The 24,552-nt window shown below is 34.4% G+C and overlaps 1 protein-coding gene across 3 annotated transcripts in view; it reads left to right on the forward strand.

Annotated features, from left to right (window-relative positions):
* The window catches only part of LOC145664760 (uncharacterized), a 57,461-nt gene that overhangs the window by 23,297 nt on the left and 9,612 nt on the right, over positions 1-24,552 (forward strand). The window contains exon 4 of one of the 3 annotated variants that reach the window (XM_081731700.1): positions 15,775-15,988. The exons of 1 other annotated variant lie outside the window; for it this stretch is intronic. In XM_081731700.1, coding sequence (XP_081587826.1) covers positions 15,775-15,808 — 34 coding nt within the window. In that variant the 3' untranslated portion in view covers positions 15,809-15,988. Of the gene's footprint in view, positions 1-8,279; positions 9,552-15,774; positions 15,989-24,552 lie in introns of those variants that run through there. One more of the 3 variants, XM_081731699.1, reaches the window with a different exon arrangement.

Raw genomic sequence — 24,552 nt, forward strand, 5'->3', positions numbered from 1 at the left:
TGGAATGATGAATACTAAGGCGTATGAGGCTATTTTGGGGGACCAGGTTCTACCCATGGCCCAAACATTGTTCCGTGATGGTGATGGAATCTACCAAGATGATTTGGCACCTTGTCATGCTGCGAAAACGGTGAAATCATGGTTTGAGGAGCATGACCTGGAGCTATCACACCTCTCCTGGGTCCCACAATCACCAGATCTGAACATCATTGAGACATTGTGGTCTGAGCTAGAAATGCGTGTTCGGTCTCATTACCCTCCACCAGCATCCCTTAAGGAACTGGAACATGTTTTGGAGGAACAATGGTACAAAATTCCACACACCACGATTCAGGAGCTGTATACGTCCATTCCACGTCGTATCCAAGCTGATTCGGACGCAAAAGGAGGCCCCACACAATATTAGGTATGATTTTCATACTTTTGCAAACGTTTTAGATTTTTTTTGTCCAACCCCTTTATATTAGATACCTATAAAGTTTTTATCTTGTTTGTGTATTATCCGTTAATTATCTTGTCATATCGATTGCCAAAAAAACGTAATAATTTGTCAGCAAATTCTTGTAAGACATATATTCCCAACAAACTCATTATATAGATATTTAAGGTTAGTAGCATCACGACGAAATATACATTACCTTTTACTAATTGCTTTGACTTTCGAATATGTTTGTGCAGGGTGAAAGGAATCTAAATGTTTCTGTCTTCCTCTTGTAAAATAATCTAATATTTTTCTGATTTTCTATAAAATCATAAAACATATCAAAAGAATAATTTTTACGTTCATCAGTCGGAATAACCAGTGGTCGAAGTGAGATGGTATGCGGTGGTATGCCATACCGCCTCGGTTTTCAGTGATGACACTGCCTCTTGTTTTTCGGTGATCAAGGTGCACCGTCATTGGAAATTGTATGCTAATATACGTGTAATCAATCCATTTTTATACACAGTAATTGACGTATAGCTTTGCACGTCAAAGATTTTAAGTTGGCAACACTTACATTTTTGTTACCTTTTCCTATCTCTTGTTTCTAAAAATGAGGTATCTAAAAAAAAAAAAAAAAAAAAGTTCACTCGTTGGTCCTATGCAAGAACTTGTGTTGGTTGTGTTGTTTGCAGATAAAGGGCCACATAACAGAAAGGAATGAGTCATTGCCCAGTCCAAACAAAAGGCAGTGTATTGAAGTTGCGACTTGTGCAAACTGAAATCAGAAAGTAGTGTTATGAGTTCGTCAGGATTCCTTTTGTGTCTACAATGATAAAGAAATACATAAGTGAGTCTGGTATTTACGAGAAAAAATATAGTTAATGAAATCAAAATAATCTTTTGGTTTGCTTTTGTTTTATTTTATTTTTTTCTTTGCTTATTGTTTTATATTAAGCGTTTTATATTTTATAGTGACATATTCAATTGTTTCTTTCTTATGTGTATGTGTATCTCTCGTCTTAATACATATAATTGTCGTATTTGGCGCATAGGTGGATTTAGAGTTGTGTGTTGTGGGGGCGGACCTTCCGGGAGTCTGGAATACCTCTCAGTCGAGTGGGGGTTCACAAGCTCTCCCGCGGGAAATTGTTTAAAAACTGTTAATGTAAAAACTCGGTTTTGATCATTTTCATTCTCTATAATACAACATAAGGAAATATTTCTTTTATTTTTCTTAGAAAGTTAAGGGTGGGGGCAAAGCCTCTCCATGCCCTTTGTAACAACGGAGAAGTTCTTTCATGGTTTTGAGTCATTGTGTACATAGCAATGCAGTCTTCTGGGCAACATAACCTCATTGTCTTTCAACATTTAGATAGATGGTTTGTCGAATCAAAATGGTAATAAAACATACCGCCTCTGCTGTTTTTCCACTTCGAACACTGTGAATAACAAAATCATTACTTAAATAGAACTGCTGCTATTTCATACTTAAATTTTAATTCTGCCTCTTTAAATCGTTGTTGTAGTTGCTGATATTTAGGTTGATACATGCTTTTGTAATAATATATATATATATATATATATATATATATATATATATATATATATATATATATATATATATATACAGTATAATTATTAGCTAACCAGCCCGGTTGCATTAAAAATTTTATAAGACGAAAGTTTAACTACATCCAGATGGAAGGCAATGCATTTCACTAGGTAATAATTCCTTATTTATCTGTTTAGTCTATTTTTCTTTAATAATTTCTTCTACTTCCAATTAACATACTTGTAAAGAGTAATCATTTATTATAGAGAAAATACTTTGAGTGTTTAATTGTAATGATAATATCTTTAATATAGTTTTTATCCGTATCTCCATTTAATGTTTGTATTTAAATGAGTTAATACAATTAACAGGCCTTTTATATTTATTTTCGTTTTACTAATACTAAGTTTAGAAGGTTGACCTCTAGAACTGCTAAATATGTTATAATTGAATAAACAGTGGCAAGGATAAATGCATTAATGTAAGAAGTTATTGCAGATAATAATACAGATAAAGTAATTAAATTATAATAAGTGTATTTAACAAATCGTAATTTCGTCTTTAAATTATATTGTAATTTTCGTATGGAATCTTCTATTAATTTTATTATTATTATCTTATAATTTTATTATTTTATTATTTAATTTTATTATATATAAACATATATTATTTATTATTTTATTATTTTCTACTATTAATTTTATTATATTAATTTATATAAATATGTTTAGGTAAATCAACCTCTTTCATTTGGTATATAATAAGTGAACAGAGTATTTAAATTGACTAGTGATACTTCTATATTAAAAAAGAGGTTTCACTATAAATTAGATAATAATAATCTTGATTTAAATATACATTTGGTATGTTTTTAAAGTACATACTTAGCTCCTAACATTAGAGAAGCTAGAAGTCAATTTAAATACGTTGATAAACTAGTTATTCCAGAAGGGCAACATAATTTAAAAGATCCTAACGATTATTTAGAACCTCAATCTATAAATGTAATGCTATCAGGAAACGTTTGAAAAACGGACTAGAAATAGGAACAGATAGTGAATATGGAATTATAGATGACATTGGTAGTTCTTGGTTTTAAGAATGAAAGGGTTTTAAAAAACAATAACTACATATTGGAGGCAAACTGCCAAAACTTCACCATTTCAACATCATTAATATTCATCGTAATGCAGCTGATGGAATGTTTGTTAAAATTGAAGGAAATAGGCACAAGGAAACAGAAATTATAGAATCATTTACAACAGATGCTGAGTTTAAACGCAGAGTTGTATATAAACCTTTTTAGCATTTATTTTCCTATAACGTGATAAGATAGATCAAATTGAGATAAAAATAACAGATAAGGATGACAATTTAATTGATTTCGGTGGAGCAATAACAACAATACTTTTTATAGATTTTCTCTATAATAAATGGGTAACTTTGAACGTTATGAATTACGAAGTTTTTCGTCAAATAGAAAAAATAATAATTTGAATGATCCTAACAAAGATATTGACTTTGATTTTAATGTGGAGATGGCTTTAGTCACACTCAGAGCAAATTGTTGTATCAAATTTGAAGTTGTACATTCTCAAACTGGAGACAGTTCGTGGAAATCTCGCGATAAAATATGTAGATAATTTCTTTCCATTCTTCTCACAAATAGAAATTAAAAAACACGGACTTGTTATAGGTAAAATTGAATTATCTGGAGTAACTGCAATTGTAACTGGAACTTTAGAATTATTTAAACCAGAAGCATACTTAAAGCGAGCAGAATTTCAAATAAATAATAGACTTGAATTTAGAAAGAAATTTAATGTTCATTCTATATTAAGATTAATAACTGTTTTTTAAACGATTATAAATAAATAATGTGGAAAGGAGAGTGGAAATTTACATTTACAAGTGCCAATAATATTAATGATGTTTTATATAAATGAGTAGGATCTGGATTAGGTGAAACTACTTTTCATAGTGGAAAAATAGAAATAAAGGGTCTCAAAGAATGCCTATAGTGGAAATGAAAATATTTACGAGAGTAATTTGAAGTTGAAGATACTAAAAGAACTTAAAATCACACATTTCTTTTACATATATCAATGTGTTCAAAAATCTGTCACTGATTCATTCTTTGAGTTTCACGCCACAACAAAATTTGATATGAATGAGTTTGTAATAGTAGCAATTCAGACTGGCAGAAGTCTAGATCAAATAAAAGATAATAACAAATTTGATCATTGTAAAGGATATATACGTTAAGAATATTACAGAAAATAGAGATAATTAAGAAAACTATTTTCAGATCTATGGAGATTACTCTTCATTTAAGCGAATAACATGTCGAAATATAGAAATGTGTTATGAACCATAAGAATTCATTAAAAATAGATCACTGTATGTGATTAATTGTAGTAGAACAAAGAATGTATTTGTAAATGAAAGTATATAAAACTTATTGAGGAATTTGCAGATGCTTTAGCTGAAATACAATTTAGTATGCGATTTTAATTGGTCACAAGAATTTTGCTATTAATCTAAAAATTAAAAGGTAATTTTAAATGCATTTTGCTGTAATATCTTGGCTTTCACAAAAATATATCCATAAAAGCTGTAAATAAAAACTTTCTGTGACAAACGGCAAGTCATATTATCTTTGTTCTTAAAATTGAGAGTATTGATCAAAAATCCGTTAATAGTTTAAAAGAATTAGAAATAAACGAATAATATAAAATTAAGATGATGGAGCATATAAAAGCTTAGTTTGGGAAAATATCTTAATTGAGTGTGATATATTCAAAATACTTTTTCCTTCCTGATTTACAAAATCTATGGCAGATAAAATGACGGATAAGTTAGTTGAAGATGTTCTTGGGAGGGTTGCGTAATGGCCCTTATCCATGCTAAGTTTTCATATGTACGGATTGTGAAACTGTCGGGTGAATCGGCTAACACTCGGATTGACTACTGCGAAAGCTATTGTGACCCGTTACGCACAAGAGGCTCTCCTTCCGAAACAATCACCCACGAAAATCACCAGAAGAAGAGCTTCAAGCAAAGTGACACCCGCAGTGCTATAACCGTCACCAGGTTATAGATTTTTTTTTTTTTTTTGTGGACGCTCTGTATATTTTGTAAAGACAGTAATTATTTTTCGATTTATACTTTATTCTGCGACGCAAATAAGTATTTCTTCGGTGGGAATTGCCTCTTTCCCACGCAATTGAACAAAAGTCTTTCATCGTTTTTTCATATATATATTTAAAACATTGGTTTGTTGTGAGAACATTTCAGTAAGCGGCGAAGCTTGTCAGTGTTTCTCCCTGACTTATTAATATGCACAGTATATATTCTACAGTTATTTGGAACTGAATTAAGTGCTTTCTTTAATCGTTTATGGAAATATTGCAGTAGATTGGAGCAGATCAGAGTAGACCAGGTGTCCAAGTCAAATCGTCACCAGCCACATTGCTTTACCAGCTTGTTATCTTAACATTCTCACGATCAAGTTATCGCAATGTCTCGTGCGTAGTGGCCAGTGGACTAATATTAACGTCAACTCTTTTTTTTTTTATGTTCTATTTGCATATGCATGCAGGTGATTTAACCTGAATGCTTTTAAGAATGAACTGCCAATATTGATCCTTCGACCACTGCAGTTCGTATCTCGAACCTCTAAGTTCGGGGAGTGTTACTCCACGTTTCGAAGCAGCAACCACGCACGTCGCGTCGAGCATCAAATATAATGTTGCGCTAAGGGGCATAAGTTATTAGCCGGTGAAGGACGATTTCTTACGGCTAGCCCCAATCTGTAAATCTCAGGTTCCCACACCTTGTGCGTACCAGTTATAACGTGTCCTCCAACATTATCATTCCACTTTAGATACTACGCAATTTTGCTCAAGACTCGTGCCGACTCTTCAGGATTGTTTGGAGCAGCAACTATTTGGTCTAGGAATTAATTCGTGCGGGTGGACAAGAGATGGCGCAACGAACGGAGCGTCCCACAGTTCCGTGTATCCACACATGTGTTGCAAACCCCTGTCATCGCGTATCGTTCGTAGTATAGGGCAGTGGATTAAAGCGTCAACAACACCAGTTTGTAGTTAAGTGAACATGGCGCAATTTGTGCCTGATAAAGTGTTTTTGCGGGGTGTCCTGCTGCATTACTTTAACATGCAGAAAAGTGCGACTGAAAGTCATCGTATTTTGGTGGAAGTGTATGGTGAGCATGCTCTAGCTGAGCGAACGTGTCAGAAGTGGTTTGCACGGTTTAGAAGTGGTGATTTCGGCTTGGCATACCAAGAGCGAGCTGGACAGCCAAAAAAATTTCAAGACGAAGAATTGACAGCATTGCTCGAGCAGGATTCGTGTCAAACGCAGGAACAACTTGCAGCAGCATTAGGCGTTGATCAAACAACAGTCTCCAAACGCTTGAAAGCCATGGGAATGATTCAAAAGATGTCACATTGGGTTCCACATGAATTGAAAGACAGAGACGTTGAAAGACGAAAAACCATTTGCGAATTGCTGCTTCAACGACAGAGCAGAAAGGGGTTTCTGCATCGAATTATTACGGGTGATGAGAAGTGGATCCATTACGAGAACCCTAAACGAAAAAAGGCCTGGGTGAAACCAGGTGAATCAGGTCCATCACAACCAAAACGAGATATTCACTGTGCAAAGGTTATGCTGTGCATATGGTGGGATATGAAAGGTGTGGTGTACTATGAGCTGCTGCAACCGGGTGAAACTATGAATGGAGAACGTTATCGACGAAAATTAATGCGTTTGAAGCAAGCTCTGGCCAGAACACGACCAGAATGGGAGAACAGACATGATAAACTGATTGTTCAACATGATAACGCTCGCCCACATGTCGCAAAACCGGTCAAAACCTATTTAGAAAATGTCGGATGGGAAGTTTTACCCCACCCGCCGTATTCACCAGACGTTGCTCCTTCGGACTACTACTTGTTCGATTGCATGAACAACGATTTGATTGGACAGCGGTTTACTTCTTCAGAAGATATCGAAACATGGGTCTCTGACTGGATCGCTTCCAAGGATGAGGTCTTCTTTCGCCACGGAATCCGTACATTGCCTGACAGATGGGCGAAAGTGGTGGCTAGCGATGGACAATATTTTTCTTAAGGTATTTATGTATTTTGTGTTTGTACTACAGCTTCAATGTGTGCGTACCAACCGCACGAATTAATTCCTAGACCAAATATATTACTTCGTGGGATTATCCTGGCGACACTTTCCCCCAGTGCTAATTCCCCAAGTGCATTAATGGTGTGAGAAAAGCATAATTAGTGAAATTCAATTCTAATGTATGAAGTGACCAAGGGCTATAATGCAGTAAGAAAGTAAAGTGTGATGTTATTAACGGAAATAATTATACATGTGCAGTGTTAAGTGTTGTGATCGTTTCTCTTGTTTATTTTTCTTTTTAATAGTATTCTAATAAATAAGTGTAGTGTCATTTAATCCAGTGTGTTTTCGTTGTGTGTGAGAGTGACGTTTGTGTGCATTATGGTCTGGATGACCGTCTGATCGTCCGTGAGGTTCTCGAGACGAGACATCCGAACCTCTCGATGTCTAATGCTCGTCTCATCATTGAGACCAGAGCAACTCGAAAACGATTTTGTAATCCCTTCTTGGAGAGTTCCTTCAACGTCTTACCCAGGTAAGTCCAGGTCTGCGGAAGATACTCATAAGTAGGGCAACCAAGGACAGAACCATGAACAGCGACCAGGCGATTACAGTGCTAAGGGGGTCTGGTGATTGGCGTGCCAAGAAAATCCCCCGAAGCAACGTGATATGAGCCACAGATTCCACCTCGCACCGTCAACTGTGAATGAAACAATTCGCAAGCAACTCAGGTTGAAATGTGTGCGGAAGGCCCATGTACATCACCTGCTACAGGGTCGCGTTGCCGAAGCGTAAGACGAACTGCAGGAAATTGTATGAAAAGTATGTGGCCGGTTCAAATGGAAGAAAGTTGTCACAATGGATGAATCATATGTCCGTCTCACTGCTGGTGGTCACATACGGGCGCTCACATATGTGCCATTGACGGCAAGGGACGCAGCAATTCTAGATTGTATGCTTAAGATTTTCAGAATATCCGAGGGTCACTAACTTTAGATCACTTCCACATACCGTAATCATCTTCTTGTTTGTCAACCTTAGGCCGGATCCTTAAATGTGTACTGGTTGATCTTAAATGTGTTTCAATAATGTTCCTTCTTTGCACTGTATTATTTATTTATGTATTTATTTATTTTACAGTGTTGAAGGTGAGAGGAAGATAGTATTGACCAATATTTGTACAATTAACGAAGATAAATCTGTTCGTGTGAAGTCAGATCGAGAATATAAGAATAGTAATGGTAAGAAAAAGCGACATAAGTGTGAAATATGTTTCAAGGATTTCTCACGACTTTGTTATTTGAAGGAACATTTGAAGAGACATTCAAATCCAAATATCTGGGTTTGTGCAATTTGTGGTGAACTATTTGGACACCAATGGTCACTTTATGTACATCTAAAGCTTGTTCATAAGAAAGAGAAACCGTACGTGGTATATGTAGAAACGAGTTGTGACATATGCAGCAAGAGAGTACCAAAATTGGAGCTGAAAGCACATATCCGCACACATGGTTATGCTTGTCCTGTATGTAATAAAATATTCGATAAATCAAAGTCTAAAAGTGAGCATATGAGGAAGGTTCATAGAGGTCAAACACTTCATCCTTGCAATATATGTGGGAAGCTTATCAAGAGGTGTATGTTATCGGACCATATTCGGTCCCACAAGGAATCAACACAGTGCGAAGTTTGTGGTACAGTATTGTCATCTTCTCGAACTCTTAAACTTCATCTGACAACACACACAGGTGAACAGCCATTTGTATGTGATATCTGTGACCGAAAGTTTGCACGGAAATACAATTTACAAACGCATTTGAAACTTCATGCGGGAGAGTATAACATTGTTTGTGATTTATGTGGTAAAAGATTTGCTCAAAAGTGGAATTTGCAAACACACATGCGATCATGTTTGGAGAATTCGTGCGCAACAGTGACATCTTAGCATGTTTTATTCTATTTTTTTTTTTGTAACAGTTCAGTATTATATTTTTTTCAGGATTATTAGGTTTAAGCATTAAGTAAATAAGTCAAATCAATAAATACTGATATTATTTATTTCATTTTTAGAAAGTTAATTAACTTTCAGTTCAAGAAGCAGAATTTACGGAAAGTTTTTTTAATACCATGATTTGAAGGTATTTTGCAGTTCTTGTGTTAAGTGTTTAAGAGTTTTAATAATAGTGTGAATGTCGTTTTGAGACAGTTTTCTATAACCTAACTGGTCAGGAAGAATTAACCGGATATTTTTGTACATAATAATTTTTTTACAGAGGGTAAATATTTTTTGAATAAAGAATCATTAATGGTATATATTTAACAAAAAATTATATAATACATCTTTATTAAATAAATCCTTTTGTGTATTTTTTAATTTTCACAGAAATTATATTCAGTTTTTACATACTTTTAGCTTGACATGTTTTCTTTGTTTCCGCAACTGGTTCATACTAGCTTTTCTATCTTAAATAAATTAGAAATACAATTGACTGAACAAAGCAACGTTTGTTTAAAATCATAAATGTGTGACAGTTTCACCAACAAACTGAACATATTGGCTTCTTTGAACACTGTAACAAACAAGAGGAAGTTACTTCTAGATATTACACGATCATCCCAACGTGTCCTAAACGCCGATTGGCCGGTCGAAACGGTCTCAGCCAATCATAATAAAGGTCGACTAAAGTGAAAATAAACACGATAAATCCTATTCCCTTCCTGTCCAGTAAAAAAGCAAGCTACAAATTAAGATTTTTCCAATAGCTTGCCCCAATGTTCGTCATTTTTAACTCGTACATTCATATTCATATCACAGCTTCGTTCTGTTTCAATAAATCTGACCTACTTCCTCATTCTTATTAACGCCCTTTGTTCCAGTCCCAACACTTCAATCTCACACTAATTAATATTATTTCCGTGTCCCTCACCTGCTTAAAAATGGCGTTTCTTTCTCTTTATAATCTTACATCATCTTTGTGTTGTTTTAACCGTCCTTTTAGTTTTTTCCCTGTTTCACCAATATAACAACTGTTACATTCACTACTCCTTATCTTCTAAACCAGTCCTCTTCTTTCCATCAGCTCCTCTGGGCTTTCTTCTTTCTTCTTCCTCACACATAACACTTCCAGTAGTCTCTTACTTCCTTTCCTGTACGTTGAAACGTTCCCTCTTTTCTTTAGTGCTCTCTTCAGTATCTCGGTGTCGTCCCTCATACTTTCTATTCCTCATCATGGCTTCTTTTCTTCCTCTCCATCATCTTCGTACTATTCTGGTCCTTTCTTTTTATCCTTCCCATTATCATATCCCTTGGTTTCCAATTGCTTGTGAAATTCCTCTAAGTCTTCCTTCTGTCACTATTAACTCACATGATCCCCTCCGTCATATTTTCTATGAATTTTCTCTTTGTTGATCGATTAACATCGCTCCATTTATGACAGAAGTTCCCTGATGCTTCTTCTGGTACCATTCTGTGACCAATTTATCTCTCCGCCTATTTATTTTCATATCTAGAAATATAATGGCTTCTTCCTCTTCTACTTCCAATTCGAGTTCTGTGCCCTTCTTATCTTCTGTTCCCTTAACAAATTTGGTAAGTTGGCTCTAAGTATTCTTTCATATCCCGAAGCAATCATCAACATACCTGCTAAAAAACATAAGCTTGTCCCCACATTTCCTTTCGGTTTCCTTTTCCCATTGTTTCTGACAATACCGGACTCATTCTAAATCCTATGCTCTGGCCCTCCTTAATCCTTGTTAACTTTTCTTCTATAATACAGAAACTCTCCCTCCATATAGTCCTCAAGGCTTCTTTGAGTAAGAGACTATTGGATGTGATACGCGTGAGGAAGAAGATTATAGTAGAAAGCCGAGAGTAGCTGACAGAAAGGAGAGTTTTACAGATAAGGTGTGGTAAATGTAACAGTTTTTATATGAGTGAAACGGGGAAAAGAAACTAAAAGAACGGTTAAAACAACAGAGTAAAGATATAAACAGAAAGAAACGCCATTTTTAAGCACATGAATGACACGGGACATAATATTAATTGGTGTGAGATTGAAGTGCTAGGATTGCAACAAAGGACGTTAATAAGAAAGTGGAAGGAGGCCAGATTTATTGAGACAAACCAAAGCTGCGCTTTGAATTAGAATGCAAGAGTTTAAAATGAACGAACAGTGGGGCAAATTATTGAGAAAAAAATTTAAATTGTAGCTTGGTTTCTGCTAGACTAGAAAGGGAAAGGAATTTATGGTGCATAGTTTAACTTTTGTCAACCTTTATTATGATAGGCTGAGTCCGTTCTGACCAGCCAATCAACGTTCAGAACTATTTTCAATAATCATGTTATATTTAGATGCAACTTCCTCTTGTTTCTTACAGTGTCTGATGAAGCCAATATGTTCAGTTAGTTGGTGAAACTGAAAAACATTAATTATTTTAAATGAACTTTGCTTTGTTCAATGAATTGTATTTACTTTTTAAATTTATTTCTCTGTTTAGCTGGAGTAATGTATTCTCTATATAAGGAAAGAAAGTACATTCACTTATAAATTGGTAGATTATTAATAATGATATCATTGTTTAAGAGAGACAGAATGTAAATAGGAGTCCATTTCGATAGGAATTAACTCAGATGGAAATCTTTGAGAAAACTCACAAACTTAACTTTAGCAACAAGGTGCTTTTTTTTTCTTTTTCTTTTTTAACTTTGTACCAAACAGAGGATCCTTCCCATATTTTTATATAGTATTGTTGCCCCTCATTGAAATTTCTTCCTTTCACATTTTCTAGTGTCATCACTTCTTTTAGATCTACTTATGAATAGAGCACGTCGAGGAAGGCATAATTTTCCATACACCACTTTTTTTTTTTTAATTTTTAGAGTAATCTCAAATGATTTTACAGTAAAAAATTTCTCAATAGACGGCAGAACATATTGCAGTGTTACCGCACTTATATCGGAGAGATACGTGGTTTGGTACGAACACATTTTAAACACGATTTAATTCGGTGGGAATTGAAAATTTTCATTTACTTTTATTCACCACAACACGCCTTCAAGATATTAATTAGCTATATTTTATAATCAGATGTGATTTTTTGAACTAACGGAACGTCATAAATCTGTGTACAACTCAACGGAACGTCATAAATCTGTATACAAAGTGTCTCAAAAGTCCCCTGACAGGGTAACTCTGTTATTATCAGAATTGCAACAAAGTTTAAGAGGGGAAATCTTTTGGGCTGTAAACTCTTTATGCGCCAAATGTTAAATGAAAATGTAACGTTGCCATTTGCCTGGACCCACAACATGAGTAAATGAAGTTACTGTTTGAAATGGTACTGTCGATAGGGGCTGGCCATCGACACGTTAGCGTAAAAGAAGTAACTTCATTCACTTATGTTGTGAGTCTAGGTAAATGGCAACGTTGCATTTTCATTTAACATTGGGTGCATAAAGAGTGTACAGTCCAAACGGCTCCTCCGATTTAAAAAAAAAAAAATCTTCTTTATATTGAAGACATCATATTTGGAGACGGTTTCTTCTCTTATATTTTGTTGTAACTCTGATAATAATAGTTACCTTATGTTATGGGACTTCTGAGACACCCTTTATTGATTTTGTAGATTACGAATAGGTGTACTAATATAAATTCGCTGTCTTTTCGAGAAAATAGCTTCCTTTAAAACTAGTATCGTATAAGCGATCTTGCATTCCTTGATGCAGTTCACTTTATGGGGCATAATCATTATGGCTATAATTACATCGATTTCTGAGCATAGTTGGACTTAAACTGCGTTAAGAGGGAGTAAAAATTTCCCTTAATATTCCGACATAGCATTATAAAATTTTCTGTATTAGATACTTTATTTCACAATCTTCGACAGTACCATGTTAAAATATGTATTTTGTAATAGTTTGTCTGTAGTTTCACATATTCATAACATCTGCTACTTCGATGCTGCCTTTCATGATTGATTCATAATTTGTTCGCTTGAGGCTGAAAACACTTGCAAATAAGGAATACCTAAACGTTGCTCATTCATGTTTTGATACAGGATTAGACTGGTTCCATAAAAAGGGCGTGGGCATAGAAATTGGAAGGGCGCTATACAAATTAATTGGAGAGAGTTATGATGTTATGTATAAGTCCGAGCCTAGAGACACAACTTAAGGAATCACGTTATGCGATAATTCAATAAGCAAAATGAAAAAATGAAGAAGTTGAATGATACTAATAATATGATTAGTCAGAGTAAATGCCTCCAACTCGTAATTCTTTTAGTGAGCCTACTGCCTTCAAGCATTAGTACTTGATGTTGAGTGGAGTTTCGATGTGTTTGCTTTACACAGATGCGTAGAGGCGAGCATGCAACACTGTTGTGCTGGTGCGTGACTCGTTCCCTTGCATGCGCACGTTACAATACAAAATTCATTAAAATGTATACAAAACTATCGAAACAAAGATGTGCGTAAACAAGTTTCTTCTTTCTTTCCCGTTATGTTTAAATGTTCGTTCGAGTCAGGGGCGTCAAACACTTTCCGGCCTAGGGACAATGAAGTATTTAATCCGACCCTGTGTATAAATGTGTGTTATTAGATATCTCACTTTATGACTGTTGTTAGATATGCTTTAAGCTATAAAACAGAAAAAAAGATACTTTTAAAAATTATGGGGTCAACAGGTAGGAAATTATTTTGATATATCGGCACAAATATTTCTGATATCTCGGCGAAGGAAATTTCCGAGAGGAAACTTGAATAGAGGTTCTAGTACTTGAATTATCACCACTAAATTCTTATAGAAATGTGTGGCAAAAAGGGATACCAACGTAACCACTGATTGAAAGTAAAATGAACCAATGAAAATAACAGAAAAAATGTGTGAAGAGTGATAATACACATTGAAAATCAATTCAATATGGCGGCACCGCGAGCGCTTATGTTCCATCGGAACTCAACAATTTCTTGAATAGAGGTTGGTACAACTTTCAAGCAGGTTAACATCCAAGAGTCAACGTTAGTAGCCTTAGTTAAGAAAATAGCAAAATTGATGAGTCGCAACAGAACTATTGATAAGAGGCTGTAATTCCAGAAACGCGTTAGAACACTGATAGAGAAGAGTGAATTGCGATTAACACCACAGTCAAAGAAACTTAAATAATTCGGCGAGGAGAGTGGGTAAAAATACTTCTGGTGATATATAATGGACTTCTACACTGTTCCATTCCTCGTGATTTATCTACAAAAGAAAATTTAATAAGCTACATTCTCTCAAACTTACGCCGCCCTTCATTACTTTAAAATTTTCTCTTAATGTTTTGGGTCGTACCATGATGCCGTCTACACTTCATGACGATGAACTGCTTTCAGTCAGTGGTACTTTGACTTAGTTAAATGCAGACAGCGTTACCCGGAAGCCAGATCGACGATGGTAGCATCCCAAAAAGTTTCAGAATGAAGTTTTTATGCGACAATACAGTAATAGAGATTTTAAGACAGAAAATGCACTTGTATGTACTTTATTAGCACTAAAATAAGTCAGAACCGTAAAGTAGAAATGGCCGATAACATAAATTTAAATCATCCTTTGATGTAGATATTAACTCCGAAGTGCCCTGGATCCTGCTAATGAGCATGTTTATGATTTTGAAAACTAAGTATAGAAGTTCATACCAAAAATAAATTAAATGCAGAAAGGAAAGAATATGACATATGCTTAAACATTCTATGAAAATATTCAAGGATTGAATGTAGATAAAGTTACTGATGGAAATATTGCTTGAACATAAGCGAAGACAGGTCGTTAATAACAATTTCTTTATGAATATATTTAGATTGATTTCTACCTTCTCTAATGTTAGGAGTTAACATTAAAACGCCTACCAAACGTATATTTAAATCAAGATTATTATTATTTAATTTATAGTGAAACCTCTTTTTTAATATAGAAGTATCACTAGTCAATTTAAATACTCTGTTCACTTATATACCAAATGAAAGAGATTGATTTACCAAAAGATATTTGAAGAGAAAATAATAAAATTAATAGAAGATTCGATACGAAAATTACAATATAATTTAAAGACGAAATTACGATTTCCTAAATACACGTATTGTAATTTAATTACTTTATCTGTGTTATTATCTGCAATAACTTCTTACATTAATGCATTTATCCTCTTTACTGTTTATTCAATTATAACATATTTAGCTACCTGTTGATTGTGTTGACTCACTTAAGGAACAATTAAAGATGGCAATTACATTAAATGGAGATAGGATAAGAACTATATTAAAGATATTATCATTAGAATTAAACACTCAAAGTATTTTCTCTACAATAAATGATAAAACTTTAAAAGCATGTTAATTGGGATGTACAAGAAATTAAGGAAAATTCGACTAAAAATAGAAATGAGAAATTATTACCTAGTGATATACAATGTCTTCTTATAGACCCATCTCTCTCTCTATATATATATACCTGGTGTTCAGAAAGTAACTGCAGTGCCATGTGTGCTAAGTGAAGACTGATATGATTGCAATTACTAATAACATTTTACATTGTTTAACATATTTAACAACATTCCGTTGTTTAACCCTATTTGACCAGGTAGTTGTGTTTGTTCACAGGTCCGGTTACATTGAAGACCAAAGTCTTGTGTGACATCATTGTGGTCCAGGTCATCATGCTAAGTGTTCCTCAATGGAGACAAGTTTACCTCAGCAGTAGAAGCTGCATTTGCACTTCTTGCCTCCACCCGATTACTTTCTATGGGCTACGTTGAAGGGAAAGACCTACGAAGGCAATCCGCACACCATACAAGAACTCCCAGCTGCACTATGTCACATTCAGAACATCACCCTCGATATTCTGCACATCATCTTCAAATACATGTAGAAACGTGTGCAACTGTGTCTTCAAGTACAAGGGGATCACTTCCAGCATCCCTTATAACTTCCATGAAATTAAAGTTTAGCTTCGAGTTAATTTCAGCTGTTTAAAGTGGTTTATGGAAAATAAAATACGGCAAGTTATGAACTGCATAGTTACTTACTAAACACCTACTATATATACATATATATTCCAAAAGCATGAATAAACATAAATATCAGCAATTCCAACAACGATTTAAAGAGGCAGAATTAACATTTAAACATGAAATAACAGCATTTCTATCCAGTAATGATTTTCTTATTTCAGTCGATGAATGTAAAGATTATAATTTTGATATTGTTAAACTATTGCGATACTAAGAATTAAATACAAATATCATCTAATTACTGTTTTCTCACTTTTCATTAAATATCACCTTTTAATTCTAAATTACAAGAAACTCTTTATCATTTTGAATTTTTCAAGAACAAATGATCTAAATTTTGTTCTATTCGGTCAGCTTCTAGAATTTATCCTTTGTACTCTCTTTTTCTTTGCTCCAATGGTATGTGTATAATTTCATAACAGATTCTGCCAATTACTTTATAACAAATCTCATATTCTGAGATTCTGTCCCTAGCAGCCTCTAAGAAATGTTTATTCATAACCCCATCTGCCAGATGGTCTTCGTATTTGCTGTGATCTTCTGCTCACTATTTCGCCTTTATCTTCAACTCCCAATGCCCTTTTTCTGCTGTTTTTGCGAAAAAGCACTGTCAATCATGAGCGCCCAAGGGGGAAGGCAGGGTGGGGCTCGGGTCCCCCTCTGACTCACGAAAGTCTATACGTAATATAGCAAACTACGTATATTAAATACCAGAAATACCGGACGTGTAGCAACTATGGAGATGGGCCCCTCCCTAGAAAATTTTCTTTGGGCGCCCCTGTTGTCAATTCTCCTTCTATGTTAGAATGACCTATATTATCACTGCTGTAACTTCTCCTGAAGAATGGTGTTGTAACTTTTACCCTTGTCCTCCCCTCATCTTGCTTGAAGAAGGGGTATGTCATTCTAACTAGATGTGTACGACATCTCGTAATTGAACGATCAACAAGTACTTCCAATCTATTATAGCCAGTGTATCTAACAAAATTTCCTTTAATAAATTTAGGAAAGTTTGTCTTGTAATTCCTTACCCAAATATTTTTACCTTCCATAGAACTGGGTTTGGGATTCTTTTCTTACCTCAAAGTTTCTTTCTTCGTTCGGCACTATTATACCAAGAAGTTAATTTAAAAGTAAATATCAACGAAGAAGGTGAAGATTGCATGGATTTCAAGGGAGTGTGTAACGGCATTAATTAATTTGCTTTAACCACTGAACCACCGCTTGTTTACTAACTTTGTATCCATTCTGAATATGCCATTTCTGTAATAACCTTTTGAAAGTCTGCACTGCTCTTTCAGCACTTCCATTGCTGTCTGGCGAATACGTCAGTGCATTTAATAACTTAATATTTCGCTTTTTACAATACTCTTGAAATGTTTGACCACTGAAAGGTGTTGCGTTATCTGTTACTTTGGACTCTTGGAAACCCTATTAATTGAAATTCCTTCCAAACATTCTAAGGTATTCGATGTGTTTGTAGAATCCACTTTCCACACCTTAATTCAAGGAGAGAACGTATCTACTACAACTAGAAATAGAAAACCCAGTAATTGGCAATGATCCATATGTATCCTGGCAAAAGATTTCCTAGAAACAGGCCAAGACGAATACTTAGTTTTAGGTACATCATTAGCCACAGCCGCACAACTCTCTCAGTTTCTTAAGAAGCAACGTAAATCACTTACATCGGGCCACCAAACCTCCTCAGATGATAGTTTCATACTACTATATTCACCCATATGATCTTGGTGTAATTTTCTCATATATTGATCTCTTAATCTCCTAGATATTAACACCCTTTCCAAAACACACAATCTTTCTGTAACTCTAACTGAAAAGGTTTTATAAACATATTCTGATATTCCTTGTAATCAAAACAAACAGGCAGTTTTTTTTTCTACCCTCTCATCATCCATTCTTTAATTTTTAAAGTCGTGGAATTGTTCCTCTATCTCTTCAAAATAGTGGACGATATTTCACTAATAAAATCACGTGCAACATTTTCTTCCTCTGTTGACACTTTTAGTGGGAATCTTGATAAATAATCCGCTAATTTTACAGATTTACTATATACAATATTATAATCATAATTTGTTACTAACAAAAACAACCTTTGAATTCTCGAAGAAGCGCCATCAGGTGCAGCTTTCAACCCGAAATTCCATTTTACAGGCTACGAAGCAGTAAAAATTTTAAAATATCTTCCGAAAAGAAATTGAAATTTCCGTCCCAAAAAATTATAGCCAATGCTTCCTTTTCAAACTGGGAATAATTCTTTTCTGCTTCTGAGAGTGTAGCTGAAGCACAAGCAACTGTCTTCAATTGACCATCTATGTCGTTGTATAATACTGCTCCTACTCCATCTTGTGAAGCATCCGTCATTAAAACAAGTTAGCATCTTCTTTAGAAGGATGTAAGATTCTGGCTTTAACAGGTTTTTGCTAATTGAAATTCTTGTTCATGCTTACTGGACAACTCCACCGGACACCTTTCTTCAATAACCCGTATAAGGAAGGAATATAAGTAGGTAAAGAAGGTAAATGTCGCTGATAGAAATTCAACATTCCCATAGACGACTGTAGTTGCAGAATGTTTTTTTTTGTTTGTTTGTTTTTTGCAGGTAAAATACCCTGTGGTTAAATGTCATAACGTAAGTACCTAATTGATTGCACAAAGGAAATACTTTTCTTTATTAACCTGAATACGGTACTCTGAATTTTTGTAAAACCTTAGTAGTTCTTTGCTTGCATTCTTATAAAGTGCTTCCCCTTATAAGCACATGGTCCAAATAACAAATTACTCCTTCCAAATCTTTTATTATATCCATAAACTGATTAAATATTTGAGCTGAGCAATTCAAACCTAAATACAATCTGTGATGTAAATACAAGCCCCAAGGGGTATTTACTATTAAGTATTTCAGAGAACTTTCTTGAATTTCCAGCTTTAAATAGGCCTGCTTTAAATCCAATATAAAATAATTGGCTCCAGTCAGCTTATTGAGTACGTCCTGTGTCTTTGGCAAAGGATAACTTACTTTTTCCGTCACCAAATTAAGAGTCCTTTTAAACTCTAAGCACAATCTTATGGAGCCATTTTTCTTTTTAAGTATAAACATAGGTGTCGCCCAATCAGCTTGAGTAATTTTCCCTAGCACTCTTGCGCTACATAATTGATCCAATTCTTCTTTTACTTGATTTTGTAACGCATAATGTATCTCATAAGCTCTTCTAAAAATAGGCATAGCCCCTGGCTTAACCGGAATATTAACTTAAAAGTCTCTAATAGGTATATCAATGAATGTTCGGAAACTTCCTCAAATTGTTTCAATAGTTGACATTGTAATACATTTACTGCTTGACTATCTACTGTTTCTATATGTGCTAGATCACTAAAAATTCCAAACATATCTAACCATTGATTCCTCGACTCAGGTACTAACTCGTCAAGCAAGCTTCTACCTAATATAGGAAGGAATTTTTCTTACTTGACAATCATTAAAGTTAAATGGCCTATAACGATCTAGGATTAGATCCTTCTCGGTCTCTGTTCGGAAAGGCATTTTATGACGGTATTGACTCAAGTCCGTATGAAGGAACAGCCATTTATGAGCGCCGGGTTCGATTATCATGTGTCCCGATTTGGTAATCATTTATTAATGTATTGAGGTTCGTATTTTCGCTGTTCCTAAGAGGGCTTAGCCATTCCACCACGGTCTCTAGGTTCGGGTGCTATAAGGTTCGTGAGGGGGTTCGGCCGTGTACCCACCGTCAGTGACTGGTCCATCGTACCGTAAAACTATGGTTAGAACTTTCCTCGTCAACGGTCTCATATAAATTATGTTTGTGTTTTGTACGTCTCTTATAGCCTCAAGAAGAAAATTCGTATGAAACATAAAACGTTAAATTGAACACCTGATGACTGTATAGAGGAATGAATGTACCCCTGCACTGCGCTACGTTAACTGCACTATTTATATGACAACATGAAATATAAATCTAAGCATACAAAGCACGTTATACTTATCCTGTTGAAGGAAATACCACCATAATAAACACACAATTATGTTTTTAGTATTGCATCACTCAACACAAAGAGAACACTCACTATATATCTTTTTAATACATATATTTTAGCCTTTGGATAATCACAATCACATACGTTTTACACACCATTGATTTACTTTCGATTAGTAAAACATTGGCCCAAGATTAATATATGGAGACGAACGCGACAGTTGCGGGTACCGATTTTGATGCACGAATATCAACGATTCCGAAGGTTCATTCCTCGAAAGCCCCAATCATCCTTCAAAATAAGAAACATTCGTCTTCTACAACGTTTTAAAAATTAATTCTTTCAGGAGGTTCCTTGGATGCTCTTCCTTCCTGCCGTTGCTTTCGATGCCACTGGGAGAAAAGTTTTGCCACCATTTCTTTTAACTTTACAATTATTACTTTTAACTAATTTTGATAACCATCCGTTATCGGTCAAACCCGTAGTATGGCGTTAATCAGACGTCAAAACGATTCTGCATAAGGCTCTAAGTGTTTTGTGGGAACTATCTTTTGTTCCAATATTGTATTCATACGCCTTAATTGTAAAAGAAAATTGTGATGCGCAGAAGAGGCCCGAGTAGTGAGATCCTACTACCCAGTAGCGCAACATGCTTTCATGAATATTTTATGCATAACGCCAAAATACCTGAATTAAGAAGATGTATTGAAGTTTGAAAGATGTTCATAAAATGTGAAACTTAAAAGGAAAAGCTTTGTAATGTTTCAACAACTGCATACTCAAAATGTGATTGTGGAATTACCAGCCAGTTGAAAGAAATAGTGGTAAAATTTTTCTCAGTGGCATCGAAAGCAACGACACAAAGGAAGAGCATCCAATTAACCTCCTGAAAGAATTAATTTTTAAAACGTTGTAGGAGATGAATATGTTTCTTATTTTGAAGGATGATTGCGTCTTCCGAGAAATGAATTTTCCGAATCGTTGATGTTCGTGCCTCGAAATCGGTACCGGCAACGGTCGTGTTCGTCTGCATATATTAATCTTGGGCCAATGTTTTACTAATCGAAGATAAATCAATGGTGTATAAAACGTATGGGATAGTGATTATCCAAAGGCTAAAATATATGTATTAAAAAGATATATAGTGAGTGCTCTTTTTGCATCGAGTGATACAATACTAAAAACATAATTGTATGTTTATCATGGTGTTATCTTCTTCAACAGGATAAGTAATAACGTGCTTCGTATGCTTAGATTTATATTTCATGTTGTCATATTAATACTGCAGTTAACGTAGCGCAGCGCAGGGGTACATTTATCCTTCTATACAACCATTAGATGCTCAAGTTTACGTCTTATGTTTCATACGAATTTTCTTCTTGAGGCTATAAGAGACGTACAAAACAAACATAATTTATATGAGATTGTTGACGAGGAAAGTTCTAACCATAGTTTTACGGTACGATGGACCAGTCAGTGACGGGTACACGGCCGAACCCCCTTCACGAACCTTATAGCACCCGAACCTAGAGACCGTGATGGAATGGCTGAGCCCTATTAGGAACAGCGGGAATACGAACCCCAATACCATAATAAATGATTTCCCAAACCGGAACACATGGTAATCGAACCTGGCACTGTCATAAATGGCTGTTCCTTCATACGGACTTCAGTCAATATCGTCATAAAATGTACTTCCGAACAGACCGAGAAGGATCGAATCCTAGATCGTCATAAAATGGCGCCCGAACAGGTACTGATGTTTCTATAGGGGAGAGTGAATCTTCGGACTGTGCCACAATATATTCAATGCCATTTTATTAGTTTATATATATATATATATATATATATATATATATATATATATATATATATATATATATATATATATATATAATATTGTGGGTTTTTGTAGTGTGACATTTAATTTTACCATGACAACAAGCGACGAGCTAGAAACACTGCTCGAAGCAGTGAAAAAGTTGTCTGCAGGGCTAAATGTAACTAATGCACGTATTCAAAACAATCATGTTGAGTTAGTAAAACAAGTCCATACTCTGAAAATTGAGGTAGTTGAATTACGTGAAAAACATGATGCGTCAATCCGAAAAATTGCTAACGGTATGAAGGAATACAAACAGCTTAATGTTGTTTATTATAATATACATGAAAAATAGTATTTTTCCTCATTCATTTATGTATATTTTACGTTTGATTGAAAGTCAAAAATAGGCGTCATGTCACTTTTTGATTTAATGAAAACTAGAAATGGGATTGAAGCACAAAATATCACTCGTATAGAGGAATATAAGTTTAGCACCACTCCATTTTCTTTGTATGAATTTTAAAATGTTTTAGGCCTCAATTCAGAATAATAGAAGACAAGCTATTTATAAATCCGTATTCAATTTTAATTGTGAGTACAGAAAGAATTTGGAAAAGAGGTAAGTTTACGTTTACGTGGTATAAGAATAACCACCAAATACGAAAAATTTAAAGAAAAGTGTGCTCGTGGTAAAAATATAAATTTAAAATTCGTAGCTAGAAAGTGGAATATAGATTGTGATGACAATAATGTTAAAAGTAATCATTGAAGTAATAGTAGATAGGATCCAGAAAAAAATATTCCAATGACCGGCTGTTCTAGCCATTACGAAAGTAGGCCCAGTTGTAATGAGAAGCAAGTACCTTTAATTAATGTTGAAAATTCTTCAAAACTGCTTCTGGTGGTACTAAATCTATTCTCAAAAGCTGTAATAAGAATGTTAGTGCTCATACTGCTATGTTGAATGTAGGTCAGGCCGAAAATAAAAATAAAATTGTGAAAAAAGTCAGATTTGCTGATGAATGTGATACAGACCCTTTAGCACGTGTTCGTCGTAGTTGCCCTCCCAAACCTGAAGGTTGGAATCACAAAAGAAAAAGGGATTTTATTGTTGACAACACTAAAGTATGCCAAAATACCGCAGAGTTAGATTGTCTAACATTCATTAGGTACAATTTAGTAAAAATAATTCTGAAATGAAACAAAAAATAATTCCTGAAATGGATTGTTTCAAATGTTAAATAATAACAGTAAACAGTTGCAAGGTATCAGCCAAGTTGGAAAATACATATGCTTTAGAAAATGTTTGTTTCTTCTCAGGGTAATCAAGTTAATAGTGAAACTGCCAGTGTATATGTAAACACCGTACAGGTTGACTATGCGGGGGTTGCATCTCAGTAGTACGAGCTTGGTCAATGCGACATTTGCTACGGAAATTGTACTACTCTACTTGTTAAAAAGATTTTTTGGCAATCAATATGACAGGATAAATAACGAAAAATGTACAAACAAGATAAAAAAAATATAAGTATCTAATATACATATAATTTAACATTTTATGGTTTATAACTAAAATTTTTTATCAGCGTTTAATTTCAAAAGATTCAGACGTGAACGTTCACTTCCAGCATCGAAAATGGATGAGAAAGAATTTCAGAGGAACCTTAAGTTAAAAGGTTTTAAAACTTGGAATAAAAAAGAATAAAGAATCTGACAAATACAAAGATTTAGAACAACGAGTAATTGGTGCTGTTCACGCTTTAGAAAATGATATTTAATAAGTAGTACTAACTGTTTTAATGTATGTCAAATTATAAGGTAATTCATCCTCAAATTAATAAAAAGTACTAGGCTGCAATTTTTTTTATAAATCTGTTTCTTTGCTTGTATTTATTAGTCATGTATTAACCCTTTCCTTCCGGATGTTGTGCCGACGTCTTGTATTAATTTAGACGCCGTGGTGCAGGGTATAAAACCCACACAAATTATTAAAAAACAGAAGTCATTATAATGGAATTTGGGTGAGTGCGTTAGAAAATATGAAAAACGTGGTGACGATAGAGATGTCAAAATTTTAATGTAATTTTGCACAAATATCACTAAATCCATTAGTACACTAAAACGTAGAATGATTTTATTCAAAAATCACACTAGAATATATAATATTGTAGTAACTCATACAGCAAATTCTGATTATATAATCCATCGATGAATCATGGTAAATACTGTTAAATGTTCCCTTCAATTACTCGTAGTTATATCTTTTGTCATGTATCAAAAGTTCATTCAGGTAATACTCTTGGAAATTAGTAAAAATCTTCACCATCACTAGTATTATTACATAGTCAATCAAAACAGAAATTGAAATTGCAAATTTCATACGTAAATATTATAACACAGAAAATGCCTCGTAAGAGTATTCAGATTAGACTCCTATTCAACTTCAACAGATTTTACTAGTCACTTTCAAGAAAATAGTATAAATACTTATCCAGATTATGTCGAATATATCACAATTCACGA

The sequence above is a fragment of the Thermobia domestica genome, chromosome 11 (assembly GCF_964235325.1).
Source record: "Thermobia domestica chromosome 11, izTheDome1.hap1.1, whole genome shotgun sequence".
Classification (NCBI taxonomy): Eukaryota; Metazoa; Arthropoda; class Insecta; order Zygentoma; family Lepismatidae; genus Thermobia; species Thermobia domestica.